The sequence below is a fragment of the Corythoichthys intestinalis genome, chromosome 20 (genome assembly GCF_030265065.1).
Source record: "Corythoichthys intestinalis isolate RoL2023-P3 chromosome 20, ASM3026506v1, whole genome shotgun sequence".
Classification (NCBI taxonomy): Eukaryota; Metazoa; Chordata; class Actinopteri; order Syngnathiformes; family Syngnathidae; genus Corythoichthys; species Corythoichthys intestinalis.
In genome coordinates, this window is record NC_080414.1 from 35,311,830 (window position 1) to 35,335,463 (window position 23,634).

Below are 23,634 nucleotides of genomic sequence, written 5' to 3' on the forward strand. Positions count from 1 at the left end.
CATAGGCTTTACACTTATTGAAGACATTGTGCACGGTAGACACAGGAACATTCAGGTCTTTGGAGATGGACTTGTAGCCTTGAGATTGCCCATGCTTCCTCACAATTTTGCTTCTCAAGTCCTCAGACAGTTCTTTGGTCTTCTTTCTTTTCTCCATGCTCAATGTGGTACACACAAGGACACAGGTTGAGTCCACTTTAATCCATTTTAACTGGCTGCATGTGTGATTTAGTTATTGCCACCACTTGTTATGTTCCACAGGTAAGTACCAGGTGCTGTTAATTACACAAATTAGAGAATCATCACATGATTTTTCAAAGGGTGCCAATACTTTTGTCCAGCCCATTTTTGGAGTTTTGTGTAAAATGATAATGATTATTTTTTTTCCCATTGTCTTTTTTGTGTTATTTTCATTGCAAGCAAAATAAAAGAAGATATTACTACCAAAGAATTAGTGATTGCTATCATTTTCTGGGAGAAATTGAGCATGATGTGACAGAATTGCAGAGGTGCTAATACTTTTGGCCAGCACTGTATAAGGCCATTGTGGAAAAAAGACATTATGAAAAAAATGACATTGTGATAAACGCTTTTTATCTTGTAAAATCTCATTGTGCTGAAAAACGACATAGTTGTGGTCACTTTTGAAAGCTTAGGTTTGAAAAAAATTACGTATACCCATCTTGTTTCTTCTGTCCTCAAGTGGTTTGGCTAAGCAAAGCAAATGACCGTCTCTAAGGTACTAGTCACATGATCTGTTCGAAAATTCATTTTGATTTTGTTCATTTAATTCATTTTTGTTTTATTGCTATACAACTTTTATAGACAACATTTTACCGTTAAAGTCTTAATTTTAAATTCATATACTGGAAAGTCAATTGCATGAAATGACATTTTCGGCCCCCCTTGAACTCCGCGTATGCTACCTACATGTTTTTCCTTTCGTGATAATATTTCCTTAAATATAGTACTTATCTTGGTTAATATGAGAGTTTAATAATTTCCTTAATTGTTTATACTCATGGAAATTTGATTAGATTGGTAAGTGCAAGGCCGTAAGGCAGTTGGTTGAAACTAATCAGAGCATGTCTAATGTTGTGTTGACTAAATATGATTCTGAGGCACTGTTGTTTGTTGAGCTTCAGGGATTAAGGCCGTGATGAGGAACAGTGCAGTATGTAAATCTGTGTTCTATTTTTTGAACACTGAGTAGGTGGGAAAGTAGTTGCTCTAGCAGAAGGATGTGGGACATTTTCCTGCAAAAAAAAATCCACTAAGTATTCTATTTTCTGCTGTCTATAGTATATATATTTAGCCAAATATGTAGATATAGTATATTATTATTTCTACATACCGGTAAATGGTTTATTAATGGTTGATTACAGTCTGAGTACACTGTATGTGCTGATGTTGTGGCGGTATCAAATGTTGAGTCTTGTTAGCTCGAATTGCTGTGTTCAGCCGCCGCAACTCTGCTGCTCTCTGTGAACTCTCATGAACTCTGAACTCAGCCGGTGTTGTGCCGAAAAATGTCCCCCCCGCGTGAAATGTCCCCCCTGAGGGAGCGCTTATTTATGAGGCTTTATTGAGGTGAAAACGTCAAATGGTTTCATGGACGCATTACAGTAATGGATTTACGACTGTAAAATCAGTTTTAAATAAATAAATTACACAAAATACTAGTAATGTATTTTGGTAACAAATCGTGGACTGGGCCACATATAACCATCTTTGAACAGAAATGTATTAGTCTACAGGTTTTCACGACCATATCCCGATGACAATCACACAGGTATGACATTTATTAGTTCAAGCAGAGCAAAATAATACATATTCACAGTACAAGATTCATTAGTTCAAGCAGAGTAAAATAATGCATATTCACAATACAATATTTATTAGTTCAAGCAGAGTAAAATGATACATATTCACGGTAAAAGAAAGTCGTTTCTGTGTCCATCGATTGGTAAGAAAAAGCTGTTTGTACGACCGACGTGTGGGGGACATTTCACGCAGGCGGCTATTTTTCGGCACAACACCGGAACGGGCGTGGCTATTAAGTGTCTGTGTCACGTGACTGTGACGTAGTCGGTAACGCGCTCGGCCAAACGTACACACAAGTTCTGTTATGTTATATAATAAAGGGTAACCACACAGGTCCCCCCAGAATTCACCCACACAGGACGCCAGGCGCAACCCGAATCAACAGAACGGAACGGATGGTTTGCGCGGCCAGGGCGTCTGTGGAAGACGACCGAACAGACGATCAGGCGGCTGTCCAGAATGCCAGATACAGGACGACCGAGCAGAACAGTCTGGAGGACGCCCAGGATGCCAGGCGGCGGGCGACCGAAAGCGACGATCAGGAGGACGTCCAGGACGCCCGGCGGCGGACGACCAAAAGCGACGATCAGGCGGCCGTCCAGGACAAGGAGCACGTCGTGCAGCACCACCCAGGCGAGGCCTGAGAAGCGGACGCCGAGAGAGGTGGCACGCGTTGCTTAGCTGCGGTCGAGCACGATGTCGAGACGTGCGACGAGCAGGGCCACCCAGTCGAGGCTGCAGGCGAGGGCAATGGGCGCGGCGGTCGGAGCCAACCAGTCAAGGCCGGGGACGAGGACAACTGGCGAAACACACCAAGCCGACCGGACGCAGCAGAAGCGAAGGAAACGCCAAAACCGGAGTCGAAGAGACGTCATCGTTGTCCAAAAGCGGTGGATGAGGAGAGACGTCGGGGGCGGCGTCCGCAGGCGCTGGCAGAGGTGCGACCTCAGAGACTTCCGGAGGTGCCGGCACAGCAGCGAGGTTAGCGGCGGTGGCCAGCGGCGCTGGCAGAGGACTGACCTCGGAGACACCCGGAGGCGCAGGAGCAAGGTCAATGGCGGAGGCATCCAGCGGCGGCGGAAGTGTGGCGACCTCAGAGACTTCCAGAATCGCAGGTGCTGGAGCGATGCTAAAGGCGGACGGGGCGTTGTGGAGTAGGCCGTAGGCCGGCGCACCGTCATCGAGTAGGCCGCAGGCTGGCGCATCGGCGCCGAAGCCGAGAAGGCTGGGGAGGGGCGCAGCGGCGTCGACGGAGAGCAGCGCCTGAGCCGAGGCGAGCGAGAGCGGGGCCAGAGGCAAGACAGTAACGTCGGCGTCGGGAAGCGCCAGAGCAGAAGCGTGCCGTGGTGGCGTGGGTACCGGGACAGAAGTACGACTGCGAAGAACTGGGGCAGAAGCGCCGCCATCGTTGGCGGGAACTTCTGGCAGTAAGGCTCTCGAGGCGGGCACGCTGGGCGACTTCGAAGTCAACTTGTATGACGGTTCAAAGAGTCTGAGGAGGGGCGCCTTGAGCCCTGAATACTTGTCCACCTTCGGCGGATAAACCACGAAGCGCTGTGCTCTAACCACCGTCGAGTACCCGAGCGCGGCCACCACATGGTAGAAGCTCATGGTATCGTCGGAAATACCACGGAGGATGAACTGCTCCTTCGCGTACGTACAGTATCTTTGTACTCAACTGGTCGTCGCCATACATGCTTAAGACCATCGGAACCAAACAAATTAATCTTCGTCTCATCAGACCATAGGACATGGTTCCAGTAATCCATGTGCTTTGTTGACATGTCTTCAGCAAACTGTTTGCAGGCTTTCTTGGGTACCGTCTTCAGAGAGGCTTCCTCCTGGGGTGACAGCCATGCACACCAATTTGATGTATGGTCTGAGCACTAACAGGCAATGCTGACAGCACTCCTGTAGCGAGTCACATGACATTTTGGAGGGAAAATGACAAGCAGTACTCAATTTGGATGTACGTAGTTTCCATGCGGTTTACTCACTTTTGTTGCCAAGGGTTTAGATATTAATGGCTATATTTTGAGTTATTTTGAGGAGAAAATAAATTAACTCTATTATATGACCTGCACTCAGACTACTTTTCATTGTGTCAAAGTTTCATTTGTCAGTGTTGTCCCATGAAAACATAACCTTAAATATCTGCAGAAATGCGAGGGATGTACTCACTTTTGTGATACACTGTATCTTTAATTGATGAAAGTTTTAAAACGTTCACATGTCAAAAGTAGACAAAAGCGAACTAATGCAATAACGGGAGCAATTTTAACAACTTTAACGGTTGATTCAAAACATTAAATGACTTCCAAACACAGCAAAGGTTACTTTTTTTTTTTTTTTTTTTTTTGAATGAAAAAAAAAAAAACATGAAGGGTAACACCAGTTACTTTGCTAAGTAACTAATTACTTTTACGTTCAGGTAACTGTGTTACTAACTCAGTTACTTTTTGGGAGAAGTCATTTGTAACTGTAATTAATTACTTTAATTTTTTTTTTTTTTAAGTAAGATTAATAACACTGACCACGACTGAGAGGAGTGATTGCTGTTGTGTCATGAGTGTTCTGTTCATTCAAGTGTGCTGTTTATTGGGGTTGTGTGGTGTATGGGGTACAAGAACAGCAAATGTTAAAAACAAAAGCCAGTCTCTGTCATTCTTCTCCACGTCGCTCGCCACAATATTGACTTACCAAATCGATGTGAAGTAAGCATTGTTGTTAATAACGGCGTTAGAGCATAGCAGCGTTTCTAACTACATTTTTTTTCCCAATAGTGAGTAATCTAATTAATTACTATTCCCATTGCAACGCTGTTACCGTTACTGAGGATGTGAAGGGGCATGTTACTACAATTTTGGTTGATACACGAGTTGTCTGATTTTGTCACAGCTTCCTGGAAGAGAGCAGAGCTGACGGGGAGGAGGAAAGGGGGTGGTGATGCCATTGCAAACACTATGATGATTGGCTAGTTGGCTCGGACCGTTAGCATAGCATATGCGTTCTCTTTAGCATTAGCATTTAGCGATGTGAGTGTCATCTTAAACTCTCGGGTAACTTTTTTTTTTTTTTTCCATTTTGTGGGGTCTAGGTGAGTACAATTAATTAAGAATAATGTACTATTTTCCTGCTGAGTGGGCATTATCACCAATTTGGCATTATTCTTGTAGAAGCTACAATATAATATATACAAATGGCGGAAAAAACTCAGGTGACTTGAAGTTCTGCTCTGAGAATCCCAATTTGGCCAAATTTCAAAATTGTCTGATATAAATATGTGACACATCATTGGAAAGCTTAAAATTTTTGAACAGGAGGGCATTTAAAAAAAAAAAAACTTTTTAAATGAAAAAATAAAAATTTAATTCTGAACATAAATTTAAATAAAAATTTAAATAGCCAAATCCTACCTGGAGGTGAGAGCAAACGACCGCAGAATTACAGACACCATGACTATAACAAGATATTATTGCGTAAATACCTTGTTTCGATCCATTAACTCCATGTAGCATGTATCACTGAGTATCAAGACACAGCTCTGAATGGCCACAGCTGGATTTGGGGGGGATTTTATGGGTGACACATGGTAGTGTAACAAAGGTCACGATGCAGAAATCGCAGACATCAAGGAGTAATCGAGATTTTCATATATTTACACTTTTAAAACGCAATTCAAACCATCTATAAAATATGCCATATTTTTCTGTAAATTATATATTCTGTAAAATAAATTGTTTGAATGGAAAGATAAAACACAAGATGGATATATATACATTCAACATACGGTACATAAGGACTGTAGTGGGCATTTCACTCTACTGTCATTTAAATCTGTCTATGCTGTCCTCACTCCGAAGCGTCCACTTTTTCCAAAGCTAGACAGCTAGTGAACGACGCCTTAATAATTAGACTTCTTCCTTTTTCATCTGATTTATTAATAAAATGGCCTCAAACCATTGTCCTCTTTAGACCGTTGTAAAACTACAAAATAAAAGTACACAAGCATTGCATTAGCAACAAGGTTAGCTTAGCACGCTATACAGGTTCACCAAACATAAACAAAAAGCGTCTCATACAAAAAATATAACATTTCGCTTACTAACATAATATGTACATTCTTTACAACAACCATACTTACGGACAAATCTTGTCCAAGGATCATATAAGCACAACATTATCAGCCCGAGACGTCGTGCAGCCATAATGAACTGGCAAGAAAATAATAAACCATGTCGCAAAGCGACCACAAGAGTTCGCTGTTGGACAGCAAAAAAAGCCTTGCTGTAAAACTTACCAAAAGGCAGAATACTGTCTGAGCGGGACATGTGCGTTAATTGCGTCAAATATTTTAACGTGATTAATTTAAAAAATTAATTACCGCGCGTTGACGCGATAATTTTGACAGCCCTAATATATACATACATATAAATATATATATATATATATATATACACAGGGGTGAAAGTGGGCCAGAACGGTCAGGAATGCAGTTCCGGTATAAGATTCAGGGCCGGAATGCTGTTCCGGTACACGTTGCTTTGATTCCAAAAATATGACAGCAACTGTCAAAACGCTATGTAGGGAAAAAAAAAAACAATAATGTTAAGCTGCCACAAATGCATTTCATCTCCAAGAAGAAAACAATCTACCAACATCAGATTTACATACACAAGTGTTAACAACAAGCATAATAAAGTGCTTGTGTTGCGCAATCTGTTTCCACCGATATTTATTATTTATTTTATTCCAGGAACGGCATGGAGGTTTCCTCAGCTGCTGCAGTTATCTGAATCTGACGATGATGAGTCAAGTCAATGTGTGAATGCACGCAGCAAAGCAAAACGCCTGGACTCATTTATCTGTTCAATTGGTTGCATGTTTTCAGGAACAGCAAAAAAAAAAAAAAAAAAGTTTGTTGAATTTATGCGACAAAAAAGGGCAATGCAACAGAAAATTTATCAAATGGTGTTCTACTTATATAGCGCTTTTCCACCTTTCAAGGCGCTCAAAGCACTTTACACTACATCGCCATCTACCTACTGGTGACATCTTTGGCTTATTTATAATATTTAGTTTTATTTGCTCTGATGGGAAGGTTCAGAACATCTTAGCTGTCAATGTGCACTTTGGACTTATATTTGTTCATTTATGTTAGGCTACTTATTAATTTCCTTATGATCTAAAAAAAATCCATGTTTGCGCGATCTTCAAAATATATTCCATTTCACTCTGCATAATATACAGTGCCTTGCAAAAGTATTCGGCCCCCTTGAACCTTGCAACCTTTTGCCGCATTTCAGGCTTCAAACATAAAGATATAAAAATTTTAATTTTTTGTCAAGAATCAACAACAAGTGAGACACAATCGTGAAGTGGAACAAAATTTATTGGATAATTTAAACTTTTTTAACAAATAAAAAACTGAAAAGTGGGGCGTGCAGTATTATTCGGCCTCCTTGCGTTAATACTTTGTAGCGCCACCTTCTGCTCCAATTACAGCTGCAAGTTGCTTGGGGTATGTTTCTATCAGTTTTGCACATCGAGAGATTGACATTCTTGCCCATTCTTCCTTGCAAAACAGCTCAAGCTCAGTGAGGTTGGATGGAGAGTGTTTGTGAACAGCAGTCTTCAGCTCTTTCCACAGATTCTCGACTAGATTCAGGTCTGGACTTTGACTTGGCCATTCTAACACCTGGATATGTTTATTTTTGAACCATTCCATTGTAGATTTGGCTTTTTGTTTTGGATCATTGTCCTGTTGGAAGATAAATCTCCGTCCTAGTCTCAGGTCTTGTGCAGATACCAACAGGTTTTCTTCCAGAATGTTCCTGTATTTGGCTGCATCCATCTTCCCGTCAATTTTAACCATCTTCCCTGTCCCTGCTGAAGAAAAGCAGGCCCAAACCATGATGCTGCCACCACGTTTGACAGTGGGGATGGTGTGTTCAGGGTGATGAGCTGTGTTGCTTTTATGCTAAACATATCGTTTTGCATTGTGGCCAAAAAGTTCAATTTTGGTTTCATCTGACCGGAGCACCTTCTTCCACATGTTTGGCGTGTCTCCCAGGTGGCTTGTGGCAAACTTTAAACGAGACTTTTTATGGATATCTTTGAGAAATGGCTTTCTTCTTGCCACTCTTCCATAAAGGCCAGATTTGTGCAGTGTACGACTGATTGTTGTCCTATGGACAGACTCTCCCACCTCAGCTGTAGATCTCTGCAGTTCATCCAGAGTGATCATCGGCCTCTTGGCTGCATCTCTGATCAGTTTTCTCCTTGTTTGAGAAGAAAGTTTGGAAGGACGGCCGGGTCTTGGTAGATTTGCAGTGGTCTGATGCTCCTTCCATTTCAATATGATGGCTTGCACAGTGCTCCTTGAGATGTTTAAAGCTTGGGAAATCTTTTTGTATCCAAATCCGGCTTTAAACTTCTCCACAACAGTATCTCGGACCTGCCTGGTGTGTTCCTTGGTTTTCATAATGCTCTCTGCACTTTAAACAGAACCCTGAGACTATCACAGAGCAGGTGCATTTATACGGAGACTTGATTACACACAGGTGGATTCTATTTATCATCATCGGTCATTTAGGACAACATTGGATCATTCAGAGATCCTCACTGAACTTCTGGAGTGAGTTTGCTGCACTGAAAGTAAAGGGGCCGAATAATATTGCACGCCCCACTTTTCAGTTTTTTATTTGTTAAAAAATTTTAAATAATCCAATAAATGTTGTTCCACTTCACGATTGTGTCCCACTTGTTGTTGATTCTTGACAAAAAAATTAAATTTCATATCTTTATGTTTGAAGCCTGAAATGTGGCGAAAGGTTGCAAGATTCAAGGGGGCCGAATACTTTTGCAAGGCACTGTAAGTCATTTGTACTTATTTTTCCGAATGTATGTTACTTACAGTGGGGAGAACAAGTATTTGATACACAGTCAATGGGAAAACCCATTGGCAGTGTATCAAATACTTGTTCTCCCCACTGTATATCTTATTTTTAAAAAAGAAGCAAAAGTAAATGTTTACATTAACTTCAATTTTAATATACAGTACTCTGCAAAGGTTTTAGGCAGGACACCTGCCTAAAACTTTTGCACAGTACTGTATATATATTTTTTTTAATTATTAAATTTATTAGGATCATGGAAGCTTCCACTTGGGGAAAATTTATACATACAGTGTATCCTGTATATACATAATATAATAAAAATATACCTATGCCTAAAACTTTTGCACAGTACTGTACAACCTATGTTCTTAAGTAGTTAAAATTGAGATTTGGCATTTAGTATGTGAGGAAATGAGGGAAAATAAAAATTAGGAGATGGAGGTTGGGATTATTGCTGTTTTTGTTAACTTTTATTTTGCAAATCATTGAAAAAATATAATTTTAAATGAAAATCAGTATGTTGTCAGTTGTATGTGTGATAGAAATAACTGTCGCAAAACAGTTTTCTTTGTATTTCAGTAGTTTTAGGTTTGACCCCCCCCCCCCCCAAAAAAATAAAAATAAATAAACAAACACAATTTCTGGATCGCGACCTTCACGTCAGGGAGTTCCGGCAAGAAATTGCAGCCACTTTCACCCCTGTATATATATTATATAATTAGTTTTTACATTTAATTTTATTTTATTTTATTTATTATTAAAAATAGTCACTTGCCCTAAACTTTTCTTGAATGATGTATCCATGAACCTTGTGTTTTTTTTTTGTTTTTTTTAATCAAAACAACTAAAGCAAAGATTGGAGAGGCAGGAGATTCAGAGCCTCACTGCATATTTAAACATATGTCTATAGACTATATATTAGGGTATGACGATACACACAAGTCACGGTTCAGTTTGTATCTCGGTAGGGAGGTCACGGTTCAGTGCGGGTTCAGTAGAACAGGAAAAACAAAAAGGCTCCCCCCCCCATAGCGTTTGAAAGTTTGAGCTTGTATACCATAACACTAATTTAGGTAAATTAAAAAAAAAATTTTTTTTAAAGGTTAAAAAGTAAAAAGTGTGACATGTTTTTTTTTTTTTTAATGAAAAAGTTCTTTTCAATCACTTAATATAAACATCTTTGATGTGAAAGATGTTATAGAATGTATCATGTAATAACGTGTAGAACATGAAAAGTAACCAGTTACTTTGCTGAGTAACTACTTACTCTTACAGTGAGGTAACAGAGTTCCTAACACAATTATTTTGGGGGAAAAGTCATTTGTAACGAATCACTTTTTTAAAGTAGGGATAACAACACTGAAAGTAAGTGTAGATGTTGAAGAGAGCTCTGGTTATACTATATAAAGTTATTGTTCATTTCACACCAAGCAGTAACAAAACATTCAGCAGCATGTCAACAGCCAATGTTGCCTATGTCTAAAATGCATTGTTGAGCATTTTAAAATAAAGTTTAAATCCCCTGAGTTAATCCATTGAGTGTTATCCCTATATTGATTTAGGAGTACAGTCATTACTGTTTGAAAATCTGTTATTAAATTAGCATGTACTGTTTATATTGTAGAATTATTTCAGGTTAAAAAAAATAAGTTTACCTGCATATGACAATTGAGTAGCACTTAAGATAACTAAGGTATCACTTTAGTACTGGAAGCTCGCAATAAATAAATTACTGTAATCTAACTCACTGAAGTAAATTTGAGTACTGCAAATTCAATAAAGCAATTTACTATCATCCAACTCTTAATGTCGAGTCCTTAAAACTTGAATTAAGTAAATTGCATCACATTAATGTAACATAAATTACATTTTCTAAGGCAGCAAGTTTGCTTTTTCATTCGAGTAAAGTCAACTTATACAGTATTTTACAATGTACTTTTGCCACCTCTTGAATAGAAATAATTCATTGGGAGAGTTCTTTGTTGCATAGAGAGCATACCGCACATAGGGAAATTGCTACACTGACCTCTTGTGGAAATATTTTGAAATCAAAAGTTGATCGAAATCAGTCATTCTGTGGAAATAACAGATGCAGTGCCTGATCACTATACAGTGGCAATTTCAGCATCGAGACACGTCCACTATTGATGTGATCATCAATGAGATCTCACATCTTCATAAACTAACACACCATCATTCTGGAGTGGCATTTAGTATTACTTTATTCTCCAGCTTTAAAACCGTACATTATCTAACAGTACCATGGATAAAACAGAGAAATAAATAGGATAGTGTAATACTATAGCAACACACAGAAGACACACTGACATGAAATACAATTATTACTCTCCCTGTATTACTTCCCATGCATAAAAACTACTTGGTCAGGTTGTGTTGATGTGGCTTAATTAATAGTAAATATTAAACCGGGATTCTTTAATTAGATGTTTCCTGAACTCATACAATAGCGGGCTTTATTATATTAAAAATTTAGTCGTGTGTGCCACAGTCTAAAATCGTCTGGCTGGGCCTTTAAATCTGTGTTCAGCCCTGAATAGTGTAAAAAGTTGATATACTTGGATGTAAAAGGAGTCTGTATCCAAATTGTATTAGCTCCCACACTGACACATAAATAAACAGTCCTTTTTATAGCCCAAACATTTGACTTCATGTCGAGTTGGAGTACAAATTTTAACAACCCTTATTATGAATGGAAAGGACTGCTTTGGTGAAACAACAAGATGTGGCTCCTAGCCATCCAGTGGCTTCCCCAAGTACACCATGGTGACCTCAGTGTTGCCGTAGACCGCGGAGACAGCAGGGAACAGGCAGGCCTTTGGGAGTCCCCGAAATGCAACTCCCAAAAACTCAAAACCCCTCTCGAAGGCTAATGTCTTATCATCCATGTCGAGAATCACCCGTATCCTCTCTCCGATCTGCAGAGAACAACAAAATGAGCAATGTTTTCATTAATATTCATTTTTTATTTTTTTAGAAACAGGAGTAATCACTCCTTGATTTATAAACTAATAATGTGTGTAGTAGGGGTGGGAACCTCTGGGTAGCTCACGATAAGATACGGTTTGCAATACAAGGCTCACAATAACAATCTCATGATACAACAAATATTCTCTCGCCTCATCTCATCCTGTCTTTCCTCTGCACTTTGCTTTTGCTACTCGTTTTGTGAAATATCAACAGTGCTGTCCTGCTCATTAATGTTCCTTTCAGGTTCAAATTGAAAGGGCTGAACAGATGACATGTTTATGTCGCTAGAGCGGTGGTTCTTAACCTTGTTAAAGGTCCCGAACCCCACAAATTTCACATGTGGATTCACCGAACACTTCGGAATGAGATAATAAAGCATTTTTTTTCAAAATTCATTCGAAACTGATATATCTAAGCTAGCAAGCTAATAATTTAGCAAATTCCCGTTCAAAATTCTTCTCATTTTGACAGCATTTTTTTATGAGCAGGTCACAATTTGAGACTACGCTGCCCATTGGTCTGTTGTATTCCCTCATACCAAGTGCGAGTCAACCTTCCACTGAGCAAACCTGTTCCTCCTCCCATTAGACAGAGGACTAGCAGAAATGGATTAAGCCTGTATAATGGAAGCAAACCAGTCGAAAACCTGGTCTAAAAAGCTACTATGCCTAGATTTAATCAGCGTACAAAAACAGGGCTCTGCGTTTCTTAACCTTCGCCGAACCCCTTAGACTTACTCACCGAACCCCTGGGGTTCGATTCAACCCAGGTTCAGAACCACTGCGCTAGAGTGACTCTGAAAGCCCGGCAGCGCCACTCATTGACGTCACCGCCCACAGTGCATTGCGACGCCAACAACAATGGCGACCTAGTTGTTAAACTAATTTTATAAAAACAAAAACACCAAGAGGGGTTTTAATACCAAATTATTATAACTCATACTAACATTTATCTTTTAAGAACTAGAAGTCTTTCTATCAGTGGTTCCCTTTAAAAGTAGGTCATTTTATTGGTAAAAAGTCAGTCATTGTAAGTCAGCGGTTAAGTAATATGCCATTATTTTACAGGAGAAAGTACATGTCAAAAACATTATGTACTGAAGAATTGGTTTTAAAAAACAAAGAACAAACATTGACTGAGTCCACTATAATTCATCCATATTTGGATCATATAAAGTAATGCGGTTTATCATTGTGTCATTGGGCAAATTATTATTGCACTTTTCCCCTTGGCCAAAAGTATTGTCACCCCTGCAATTCTGTCAGATAATGGTTAATTACTCCCAGAAAATGATTGCAATTACAAATGCTTTGATAGTAATATCTTCATTTATTTTGCTCGCAATGAAAAAACACAAAAGAGAATGGGGACAAAAAATAATCATTATCATTTTACTAGGGCTGTCAAACGATTAAAATTTTTAATCGAGTTAATTACAGCTTAAAAATTAATTAATCGTAACTAATCGCAATTAATCGCAATTCAAACTATCTATAAAATATGCCATATTTTTCTGTAAATTATATATATATTCTGTAAAATAATTTGTTGGAATGGAAAGATAAGACACAAGATGGATATATACATTCAACATACGGTACATAAGGACTGTAGTGGGCATTTCACTCTATTGTCATTTAAATCTGTCTATGCTGTCCTCACTCCGAAGCGTCTATTTTTTCCAAAGCTAGACAGCTAGTGAACGACGCCTTAATAATCAGACTTCTTCCTTTTTCATCTGATTTAGTAATAAAATGGCCTCAAACCACTGTCCTCTTAAGAAAAAAAGTACACAAGCATTGCATTAGCAACAACGTTAGCTTAGCACGCTATACAGGTTCACTAAACATAAACAAAAAACGTCTCATACAAGAAATATAACATTTCGCTTACTAACATAATATGTACATTCTTTACAACAACCATACTTACGGCCAAATCTTGTCCAAGGATCATATAAGCACAACATTACAACGTAGGCGTCAGCCCGAGACGTCGTGCAGCCATATTGAACTGGCAAGAAAGCAATACACCATGTCGCAAAGCGACCACAAGAGTTCGCTGTTAGACAGCACAAAAAACCTTGTTGTAAAACTTACCAAAAGGCAGAATACTGTCTGAGCGGGACATGTGCGTTAATTGCGTCAAATATTTTAACGTGATTAATTAAAAAAATTAATTACCGTGCGTTAACGCGATAATTTTGACAGCCCTACATTTTACACAAAACTCCAAAAATGGCCCAGACAAAAGTATTGGCACCCTTTGAAAAATCATGTGACGCTTCTCTAATTTGTGTAATTAACAGCACCTGTTACTTGCCTGTGGCACATAACAGGTGGTGGCAATAACTAAATCACAAGTACAACCAGATGATTGATTAAAGTTGACTCAACCTCTGTCTTGTGTCCTTGCGTGTAGAAAGAAGGCCAAAGAACTGTCTTGAGAAGCAAAATTGTGAGGAAGCATGGGCAATCTCAAGGCTACAAGTCCATCTTCAAAGACCTGAATGTTCCTTTGTCTACCGTGCGCAGTGTCATCAATAAGTGTAAAGCCCCTGGCACTATAGCTAATCTCCCTAGATGTGGACGGGAAAAAAATTGACGAGAGATTTCAACGAACGTTTGTGCGGATGATGGATAAAGAACCTCGACTAACATCCAAACAAGTTCAAGCTGTCCTGCAGTCTGAGGGTACAACAGTGTCAACCTTGACTATCTGTCGGCATCTGAATGAAAGGGGACTCTTTGGTAGGATACCTAGGAAGACCCCACTTCTGACCCATAGACATAAAAAAGCCAGGCTGGAGTTTGCCAAAACTTACCTGAGAAAGCCAAAAACATTTTGGAAGAATGTTGTCTGGTCAGATGAGACAAAAGTAGAGCTTTTTGAGAAAAGGCATCAACATTGAGTTTACAGGGGGAAAAACGAGGCCTTCAAAGAAAAGAGCACGGTCCACACAGTCACACTTGGGGGAGGGTCCCTGATGTTTTGGGGTTGCTTTGCTTCCTCTGGCACTGGACTGCTTGACCGTGTGCATGGCATTATGAAGTCTGAAGACTACCAACAAATTTTGCAGCATAATGTACGGCCCAATGTGAGAAAGCTGGGTCTCCCTCAGAGGTAATGGGTTTTTCAGCAGGACAATGACCCAAAATACACTTCAAAAGCACTAGAATATAGTTTGAGAGAAAGCACTGGAGACTTCTTAAGTGGCCAGCAATGAGTCCAGACCTGAATCCCATAGAACACTTGTGAAGAGATCTGAAAATGGCAGTTTGGAGAAGGCACCCTTCAAATCTCAGAGACCTGGAGCGGTTGGCCAAAGAAGAATGTTCTAAAATTCCAGCAGAGCATTGCAAGAATCTCAATGATGGATACCAGAAGCTGTTATTCGCAGTTATTTTGTCTAAAGGTTGTGCTACCAAGTATTAAGCTGAGGGTGCCAATTTTTGTCCGGTCCATTTTTTGAGTTTTGTGTAACATGATAATGATTTATATATATATTTTTTTTATATATTTATATTTTTATATATCTATTTTTTATATATCTATTTTATATATCTATAATTTTTCCATTCCATTTTGTATTTTTTCATTGCAAGCAAAATAAACGAAGAAATTATTACCAAAGCATTTGTAATTGCATTCATTTTCTGGGAGAAATTGAGCACTATCTGTCAGAATTGCAGGGGTGCCAATACTTTTCGCCAGCACTGTATGATTTAATCAAAAATTAGTGAAAAAGATAACTTCTAAATTGTTTTCCCAAGTGCCTACTTTTAGCCACATATTATGCAGACTGGACTTGGTTGTAGGCTCTTCTTCTGGCTCAGTAAGTGGCCTTTTCCCCGTCAAAAAGTTGTCCGAAGACGTCGCTGCCTGCAGCACGCTGCCAACCGTACGCTGCCAACAGCAGCTAACGTTACTGTTTACATTGACTGACGCTTGGTAAACACCCCAGTGATGTCGGCCAACCACTGGAGGGCGATGTACACAAATCTCTACTCGGATTAGTCAATAAAGTAGACAGGCATATTGATGAGTCAAGAGGCACAGGCCAGGTTGCGGTCGTGAACAAATTATTTATAATTTCTCTGCTGCCCCGCAGACCGGTACCGGTCCCCGGCCCGGTGGTTGGGGATGACTCCCCTAATGAATAGGGAATGGCTCAAAATCATCCGGAACTAACCAGTAAATGCCTCAAAAGAACACGAAATGACCTGAAAACCCCCATAAAAGACTGGCTCTGAATACTCTGGTTTCAGTGCCATTGATGGTGCTAGATGTCCAATTCAGTCAAAATGTATTGGATGTCTAGCTCCGTCAATAGCAGCCAGTGAGCTAACGTACACACTATTCTAATGTATGATTTTGGATGCAAATGTGTTGGTTCCTTTTGGGTTTTTTTTGTTTCAAACAGTGACACCTGCTTAAAACGATATATCGATGCTTGGTGGGAGCATATCGATAACCTTTTGGGCTACAAAGCACCTTTTCCATATATTGTGACACTCCTAATGAATAGTCATAACTCTATACTAGAGCCACAAATACCAAATATACATGTTTTACTTTTGTGTGTGTACTATTCCTGTTGTGTGCATTAAACAAATACAGAGATTGTCTGCAGATTTCAGAAGTGCTATGCTATTCAAAATTTGGCCTTCCCAATTTGGTTCAGAACAACCTTTTTACTGTAAAACTTGTTACTGTACAGCAAATTTTAACATCTAATTGCTTATAGAAACAGTCCCATTGCTAACCATTTGTAGCTCCTACCTGATATTTGGGCGCATTGTTACATTGTGGAAAGTTCCCGTTCACCTCCCCATTGTGGAGAAGGTTGTTGTCAACCAGGTTCCAGCCCCAGCTCTGGTCATCACTGCCCAGAAGTGCCACATAGCCTTGGCACTGCATGGACGCCCGCTTGGTGGCGATGCCGATCACTGCCACTGTGCCCAGAGGACCTTCCCACCAGATCTCCCAAGCGTGTCGCCCTTCCGTGAAGCCGATCTTTCCCCGCGCTCCATCTGTGCTCTGTGCGATGGGGTTGCGGTGCAGGGTGAATCCATTCTTCTTCACGTACACATTGCGAGAGCAGTCATGGGAGCTCAGAGCGTGTTGGAAGGATTTGAGCTATAAGACATAGGGCATTTGTCAGAATTCAGAACATTTTACACATTGAGTTTCTAAAATCCTGAAAATCAGGATATTGAACCTCACAATTACTCAACTACATACATAGCCAGGGCCGGAGTGGGACTCATTTTCGGCCCTGGAATTTCATGCCTCAGACCGGCCCACTCATTTAAAATTATGTCATTATGCATACACGTGTTAAGTTCAGTGTTCTCTAAAGCCGTGTACTGTAATTCTGTGTATTCCAATTCAGTGCAGGTCATGGTTGTTTAACAAGGTGGCTTTATTTTAACAAGTGCAACACAACATATTTTGAACAAATTTAAAAATGGATTTTAAAAAAAACTATATTAAATGATACATTTGAAAAATAAATTAGGCCTGTCAAATGATTAAAATTTTTGATCGAGTTAATTACAGCTTAAAAATTAATTGTAATTAATCGCAATTCAAACCATCTATAAAATATGCCATATTTTTCTGTAAATTATTGTTGGAATGGAAAGATGAGACACAAGATGGATATATACATTCAACATAAGGTACATAAGGACTGTATTTGTTTATTATAACAATAAATCAACAAGATGGCATTAACATTATTAACATTCTGTTAAAGCGATCCATGGATAGAAAGACTTGTAGTTCTTAAAAGATAAATGTTAGTACAAGTTATAGAAATTTTATATTAAAACCCCTCTTAATGTTTTCGTTTTAATAAAATTTGTAAAATTTTCAATCAAAAAATAAACTAGTAGCCCGCCATTGTTGATGTCAATAATTACTTACACAATGCTCATGGGTGCTGAAGCCTATAAAATCAGTCGCACCCAAACGCCAGCGGAGGGCGGCAAAACTCCATAAAGCACAATTAACAAGTGGGCATGTCATTGTACTGTCATTTAAATCTGTCTGAGCAGGGCATGTGCGTTAATTGCGTCAAATATTTTAACGTGATTCATTAAAAAAATTAATTACCGCCCGTTAACGCGATAATTTTGGCAGCCCCAAAATAAATGAATAAATAAGACCTTTTCTGCAACATCAAATATTAACAAAATGAGTGCTTACAGATAAAACAAACATAGCAACATAACAATATGAAAAATAAAGAATACGTATTGCACATTGTAACAACTTCTAATGATACTATTATCCATTTTCCATTTCCACTTTAAAAACGCCACGTAATTGATTATATTAATTCTAATGTTCACTCGCTGAACGACATGGCAATCCTACCTTCCAGCTCTGCACCTGTGGTGTGTTCATTATGGCTAATGCTTGCTGCTACATATCCCTTGTGAGGTGCTACAAGAAGCCAAAGTTTCCACAATTACATATTGTCGTATCACACGGTGCAAGTTGCATTTTATTCGCCATCTGGCCTTACCACTTTCGTTGTAATCCTCTGTAGTTTGAGGCAGCAAGGTCGTTGCATGAAAAAAATTAGCTATTTTCGCGCATTTTGCCGATTCTTTCACGAGTGCTTTTCTCTTTTTAATTCTTATTTTTCAGCGCCACCCTTGCTCTTTTTATCCATCCGAGCACCGAGATAGCAGCTAATTTGGCTCAATACAGACTACAATTAGGGGGCGGAGCTGCATGCTGTATTTTTCGTCTGCACACGTGAGGATGAGTCTGGAAAAAAAAATAATACTGTTTTTTTTTTTTTTAAGACGGCCTACAGGGACAGCGGTAACAGAATGTAAGTTATACTCAGTGACACTGTCATAAATAAATACCAAACAAAAAATGATAACAGTGTAATTTATTTTTTTATTTTTTTTTTAATAAAACGCGGACCGGCCCATCTGGCCGGCCGGCCCTTCTGGAATCGTCCAGAAGCTCCCGATTAGTCACTCCGGGCCTGTACATAGCATACATTTTATATGCTGCTTGTCCTCATTAAAGTGAGGGACTAAGCTGGAGCCCATCCGAGCCATGAGTGAGAGGTGCAGAACACCCCTTGACTGGTCTCTAGCCAATGGCAGGGTACAACCATTGGCATTCACTCACATTCATAGGCGTGGATCATTTTTAATACAGTGTTACCTCAAGATTTGAAAGCAAACAGTTCATTTGACGAAACATTTTTCGACTCTATTTTTCGCTTCATATTATGAAGTATTATTCAGAATACAAAAGACAATACCTACTGTAACAGATCATTCCTGCTCGCAGCAATGCAATAATGTAACTATATTTGACTATAAATGTAAACAGACAAAATATACACACCACAATGTGCTTTACAATGCTCATGTATATGAAACAGGACTATGACTTACAAGCAATGCTTTTTCAATGCACAAACGGCGCACCTTTAGCTTTCTGTGTTTGCTATGAGCTCAATAGTCATGTGATAACGTCTGTAGTAGGGCCGCAGCTAACGATTAATTTTATGATTGATTTATTGGATGAATAATTAAACGATTAATCGGATAAATGTCTCTTTTTTACAATTACCTTCACAATTTAACTTCAAGTTGCTTTAGGCATGTTGCAAGAAACAATGACAAAGACAACAAAGACAAAATCAATGACTATTTCCTTCAAGAATAATATATTTTTTTAAACAGCTTCCTGAGTTAACTGTAGTCTACAACTGGTTTGTTTTAATAGATTTAAGTACAAGTTTTTAATAACGGTTCTGAATATAAAACTTAAACAATTTCTTAGTACACAAATCAGACAAAAGTCCTGTTCATTCAAATTTTTAAAAAAGTGCTGCTGATTGACATTTTTTGCCTGTGGGCAAAGGCTGATATAAATTGTATCAAAGACTCTTTTAATTTTCAAAACAAATCGAATGAGGAGGAAGCAGACAGTAATAATTCAGTTTTCTTGATCAAACAGTTGTTCATAAATATAACCCAAACCCAATTTCGCTTGTATGACAATTTACAGTTTATATGGGAGTTTGTGTTGAAAGCTATTACATGGATGGGTCTTATGTATGTGGTGTGGTGACCCTTCGTTCTGTGTTCAAAATTCACCCATGGACCTAATGTGGGGCATGTTGTGTTCTGAGGGGAAAGTATTTGTCACGCGTGTTACCAGCAAAGTTGGAAGAGACACAAGCGGCCGAACACGGCAACAAGAACTCAACTCAGCGAGCAAGAAGACTCACCAACAACATCTGCTACAGTGTTTTTTTTATTTTTTTATTTTTTTTAAATAAAACAGAAATGAGACGTTTTATCTAACAATAACTCGAGTGCTAATATTATTCTCCAAAACACAATATAAACGGACACATAAGACACTGATTAGCATAATCGCTAACTAGCTCAATGCTAAGTAGTAACGTCTCATCAACAAAAAATACAAACAATAAAACCTCTGTCGGAGACACGCTGGATCTAACAACACAAAAGACAATCTAACTCTTGACAGTTCGTAATATGGCATTATTGATTTAGCAACCCAACCTGAGTGTAGCAGCGAACTCTCTCCCTCTTGCTGTAATCAGGCATGAAAATGGGTCAGGGGTTAAAAAGGTGAGAAGGGTGTGGAGGAAATATGTTCCAGTACACTGTATTGTACACCCCAACAAAATATTGAGCTCTGTCGACCCACACTGTGTTTCAGCAGGGCCGTGCAGAGACCGGTGGAGGGGTGGGTGCTCGTAGATCAAAAGGGGCACATGAACAAGTATTTAATACACCTTAAAACAACATAACTTCAATTTTAATCAGCTTTAGATAATAATTGGCTGCGACTGTGACATACTTTAATTGGGAGGGGGCAACAGTGAATAGAAATCAAAACTGTCATCAACACTTTCTGGCTGTGACTCAGTCTGTCTGCCTCTTTTCTTCCTTCAACCTCTGCATCAAAACTTCTTTCTTCAACTTGTCCATCTGAGAACAAACCACATCAGATGGTCACTGAGCCACCAACAGCACAGTTTTCTTAAAACTATTATTTCATTATTATCCATACTTAACAACTCTAGCACCTAATGATTAAAAAAGCAATGACATAAAAATCTTATAGAAAAATAACATTGTAATTGTGTTTATAATTGGATTTAATGCCCGACTATCCTTGCAAACTTGTTCTTACCAGGTCTGCTATTCACCCAGCTGATGAGGTATCCACTGCCTTTAGCAGCCTCATCTAACTCCTTTTTTTATCCCTCAATCTCCTTCCCTACGACTCATGTCTATGTAATGAAATATAAATATTTAAAAAAACAAACAGACTCCCCGGTGGCTTTTAGTTTTAAAGCTTTCTTAATTTCTTTCTCACTCAATAACGATGGAGTTAGATTTGTGTTTTTATTATTCAATCAAAAAACAAAGTTACTTCTATCAAAAACAAGGTTGCTTCAATCAAAATACAGTATATACTTTTAATCCCAAAAAGTAGCTTCAATAAAAAAAAAAAAATGTTTTTGATTGCAATAATAAATTTGAGACAAAAAAAGCATTTGAAAACTATTTTTCTTGATTGAAACAAATTTTTCCATTTAAGTAATGTTTTGCGTTTGGGCCACATTTTGGCTAGGACATTTGTGTCTTTATTATTCAATCAAATAAGTTGCTTCAAACAAAAAAATATATATAAAAAGAAAAACTTTGCACATGTGCCAATCACCGTTTACCAAAGCCTGAGAGGGTTTGAGTAGACTCACTATGAAGCTTTTAATAAAGCCAAGCATTTTCTAACAACTTTATTCCTGTTTAAAAATAATTCGGTGGGGCAGTAACATGTTTAAAACTTATCATAATTCTTACATTTTGAAGTGCTTGAAAACCATTTATAAATGATACTTTGGTGAAAAAAGTGAAAAAACATGTATTATATATATGTATCTTTTTTCCAATGTAAAATCTGAATAAATGCATTGAACACGCACAAAAAAAAATGGGGTGGGGGTGGGGGGGCGCTACTTCGCGGTTTTCACTTATTGCGGCGGGTTCTGGTCCCCATTAACCGCGAAAAACGAGGGAATCCTGTATTTCTGAAAAGCTTTAAGAAGCAGGACTCATTCCCACCACTTGCCGGGCCGCTGTTGTACCGACACCGGCCGTCAGCTCAAATCCAAGCCGAAAATAACGCGTCTCCGGCGGACGACGGGAGCGATGTGAGGCGCCCCCCTCCATCCGAGAGAATGCCGCTTAATTTGACTAAACAGTGTGTTTCTGCGTTTATATTACCGCTAAATACACAAGCTTGACGCCAATTTAACGGGAGATATTTTTTTTCATGGGAGATTTGGCTAGCTCTGGCAGTGTTCAACGCAAGCTGCAACGAATGGCAGTAACTTTTTTATATCGCAAAACGTGAAAACGATTGAAACCATTACTCACCAAATTCAATCTGCTGGCAAATACAGGCAAGTGTGTATGCTGCGCTCTGGTCTGCCCCGATGTGGATAAGGCCTGCTTTTTGTTTTCGCAGCTTTACAATGCAACCGAAGGCTCTCCGAGCACTCCATGTACACGCGTAAGGAGTGCGCGCGTTTGGAATAATGGAACGCAGCTTGGGCCGATGATTGGTTCTCGTCAGCGAAGCATCTAGAAGGATTTGCTGACTGTGTTCTTAAGTGCTCAGTTTACGTACTAAGTTAATCACATGATGATAATAATAATAATTAAATAAAACCTCCCGACCCCCCCCCCCCTCCCAAAAAGAATTTCTCCTCGGATCAACGTAATTCACGTAGGTCGCCCTTTTTGACTTCAAAACGGCGAATTTCGCCGAAAGGTGAGAGATTTTCATGCCTGTGTGATTCACTGGCACGCACGTGGAGCCTCACATTACACACAAACAAGGACCCAAACGGGACTGTTAAAGCTTCCGCCAAAATCAATGATCAAATTCATTGGGAGGTAAGTTATTCATCGATTTTAATTGAATAGTGTTTGCAGCCTCAGTCTGTAGAATGAGCTGAAACCTAACAAATTAGTTACTTAGCGCCACGAGGCGGCGACAAAGCATTACAAATAAAGACAGGCAATCAGAGGAGGACATGACAGCCAACGTAATGTGTTTTAGTAAAGCTTGGAACGAATTAGGTGATTTACATGTAACACGTAATTCATTCTACAGGGGAAAAAAATCATGATACGAAAGCCACCCTGGAAAGATTTAATATCGTATCTTGAGGTACCACTGTATATGGGATCTATAAACTAACTGGCTTCCACTGACACAAATAGGTGTTACAATATGTGTTATGTTGGTGCAAATTCCACGTTAAACCCACCTTGCCCTTGTATGACGGGAGATTACACAGAATGTCAGATCGCAGAGCTTCTTCACTAAGAGTTCGAGCACCCAGGCTGCGCCACACCTCGCTATTTTCATCCGCCAGAATGTTGCTCCAATGCCAGCACACCAAAGCACACCGTGTCAAATCTGCCAGGTCTAAATACGAGAAAATGTGTTCCAGGACCCGAGCAGGTAGCCTCCCAGCCACTCCTGCTCCTCCCCCGGATGCCGCAGCGTGAACACCGGCGGAGCTGCAGCTAGCTCCTGCTGCTGCGCCCAGACAAGAGGAGCCTCCGCCAGCAGCGCCCGACATGGTCGTCCCACTGTTAGCAAACCAGTGAAAACAGGCACCTAAAACCGCAGAATGAGCCGCACGGTTCAATTAAATCTCGACATTTTAGCTGTTGACATGGACATGGGTGATACTGCTATCACAACAGTATGGATCCCATTCTTCCCAGTTCGAAGGCTGAAGGGAAATGATGCGTAAACGTCCTTGAAGAGAAATAAATACAGAATTATCATAGAATTATTCCCGGGGATATAGAGTGTAAAA

The 23,634-nt window shown here is 39.5% G+C and overlaps 1 protein-coding gene across 1 annotated transcript; it reads right to left on the reverse strand.

The window, feature by feature from the left end:
- Positions 1-9,372: 9,372 nt before the first annotated feature.
- Positions 9,373-23,564, reverse strand: fbxo45 (F-box protein 45). Its single transcript, XM_057824810.1, has 3 exons — positions 23,074-23,564; positions 16,494-16,850; positions 9,373-11,659 (listed from the first exon to the last, which is right to left on the reverse strand). The coding sequence occupies exons 1-3, from the start codon at positions 23,389-23,391 to the stop codon at positions 11,474-11,476; spliced, it is 861 nt and encodes a 286-aa protein (XP_057680793.1). The 5' UTR covers positions 23,392-23,564; the 3' UTR covers positions 9,373-11,473.
- Positions 23,565-23,634: the final 70 nt, after the last annotated feature.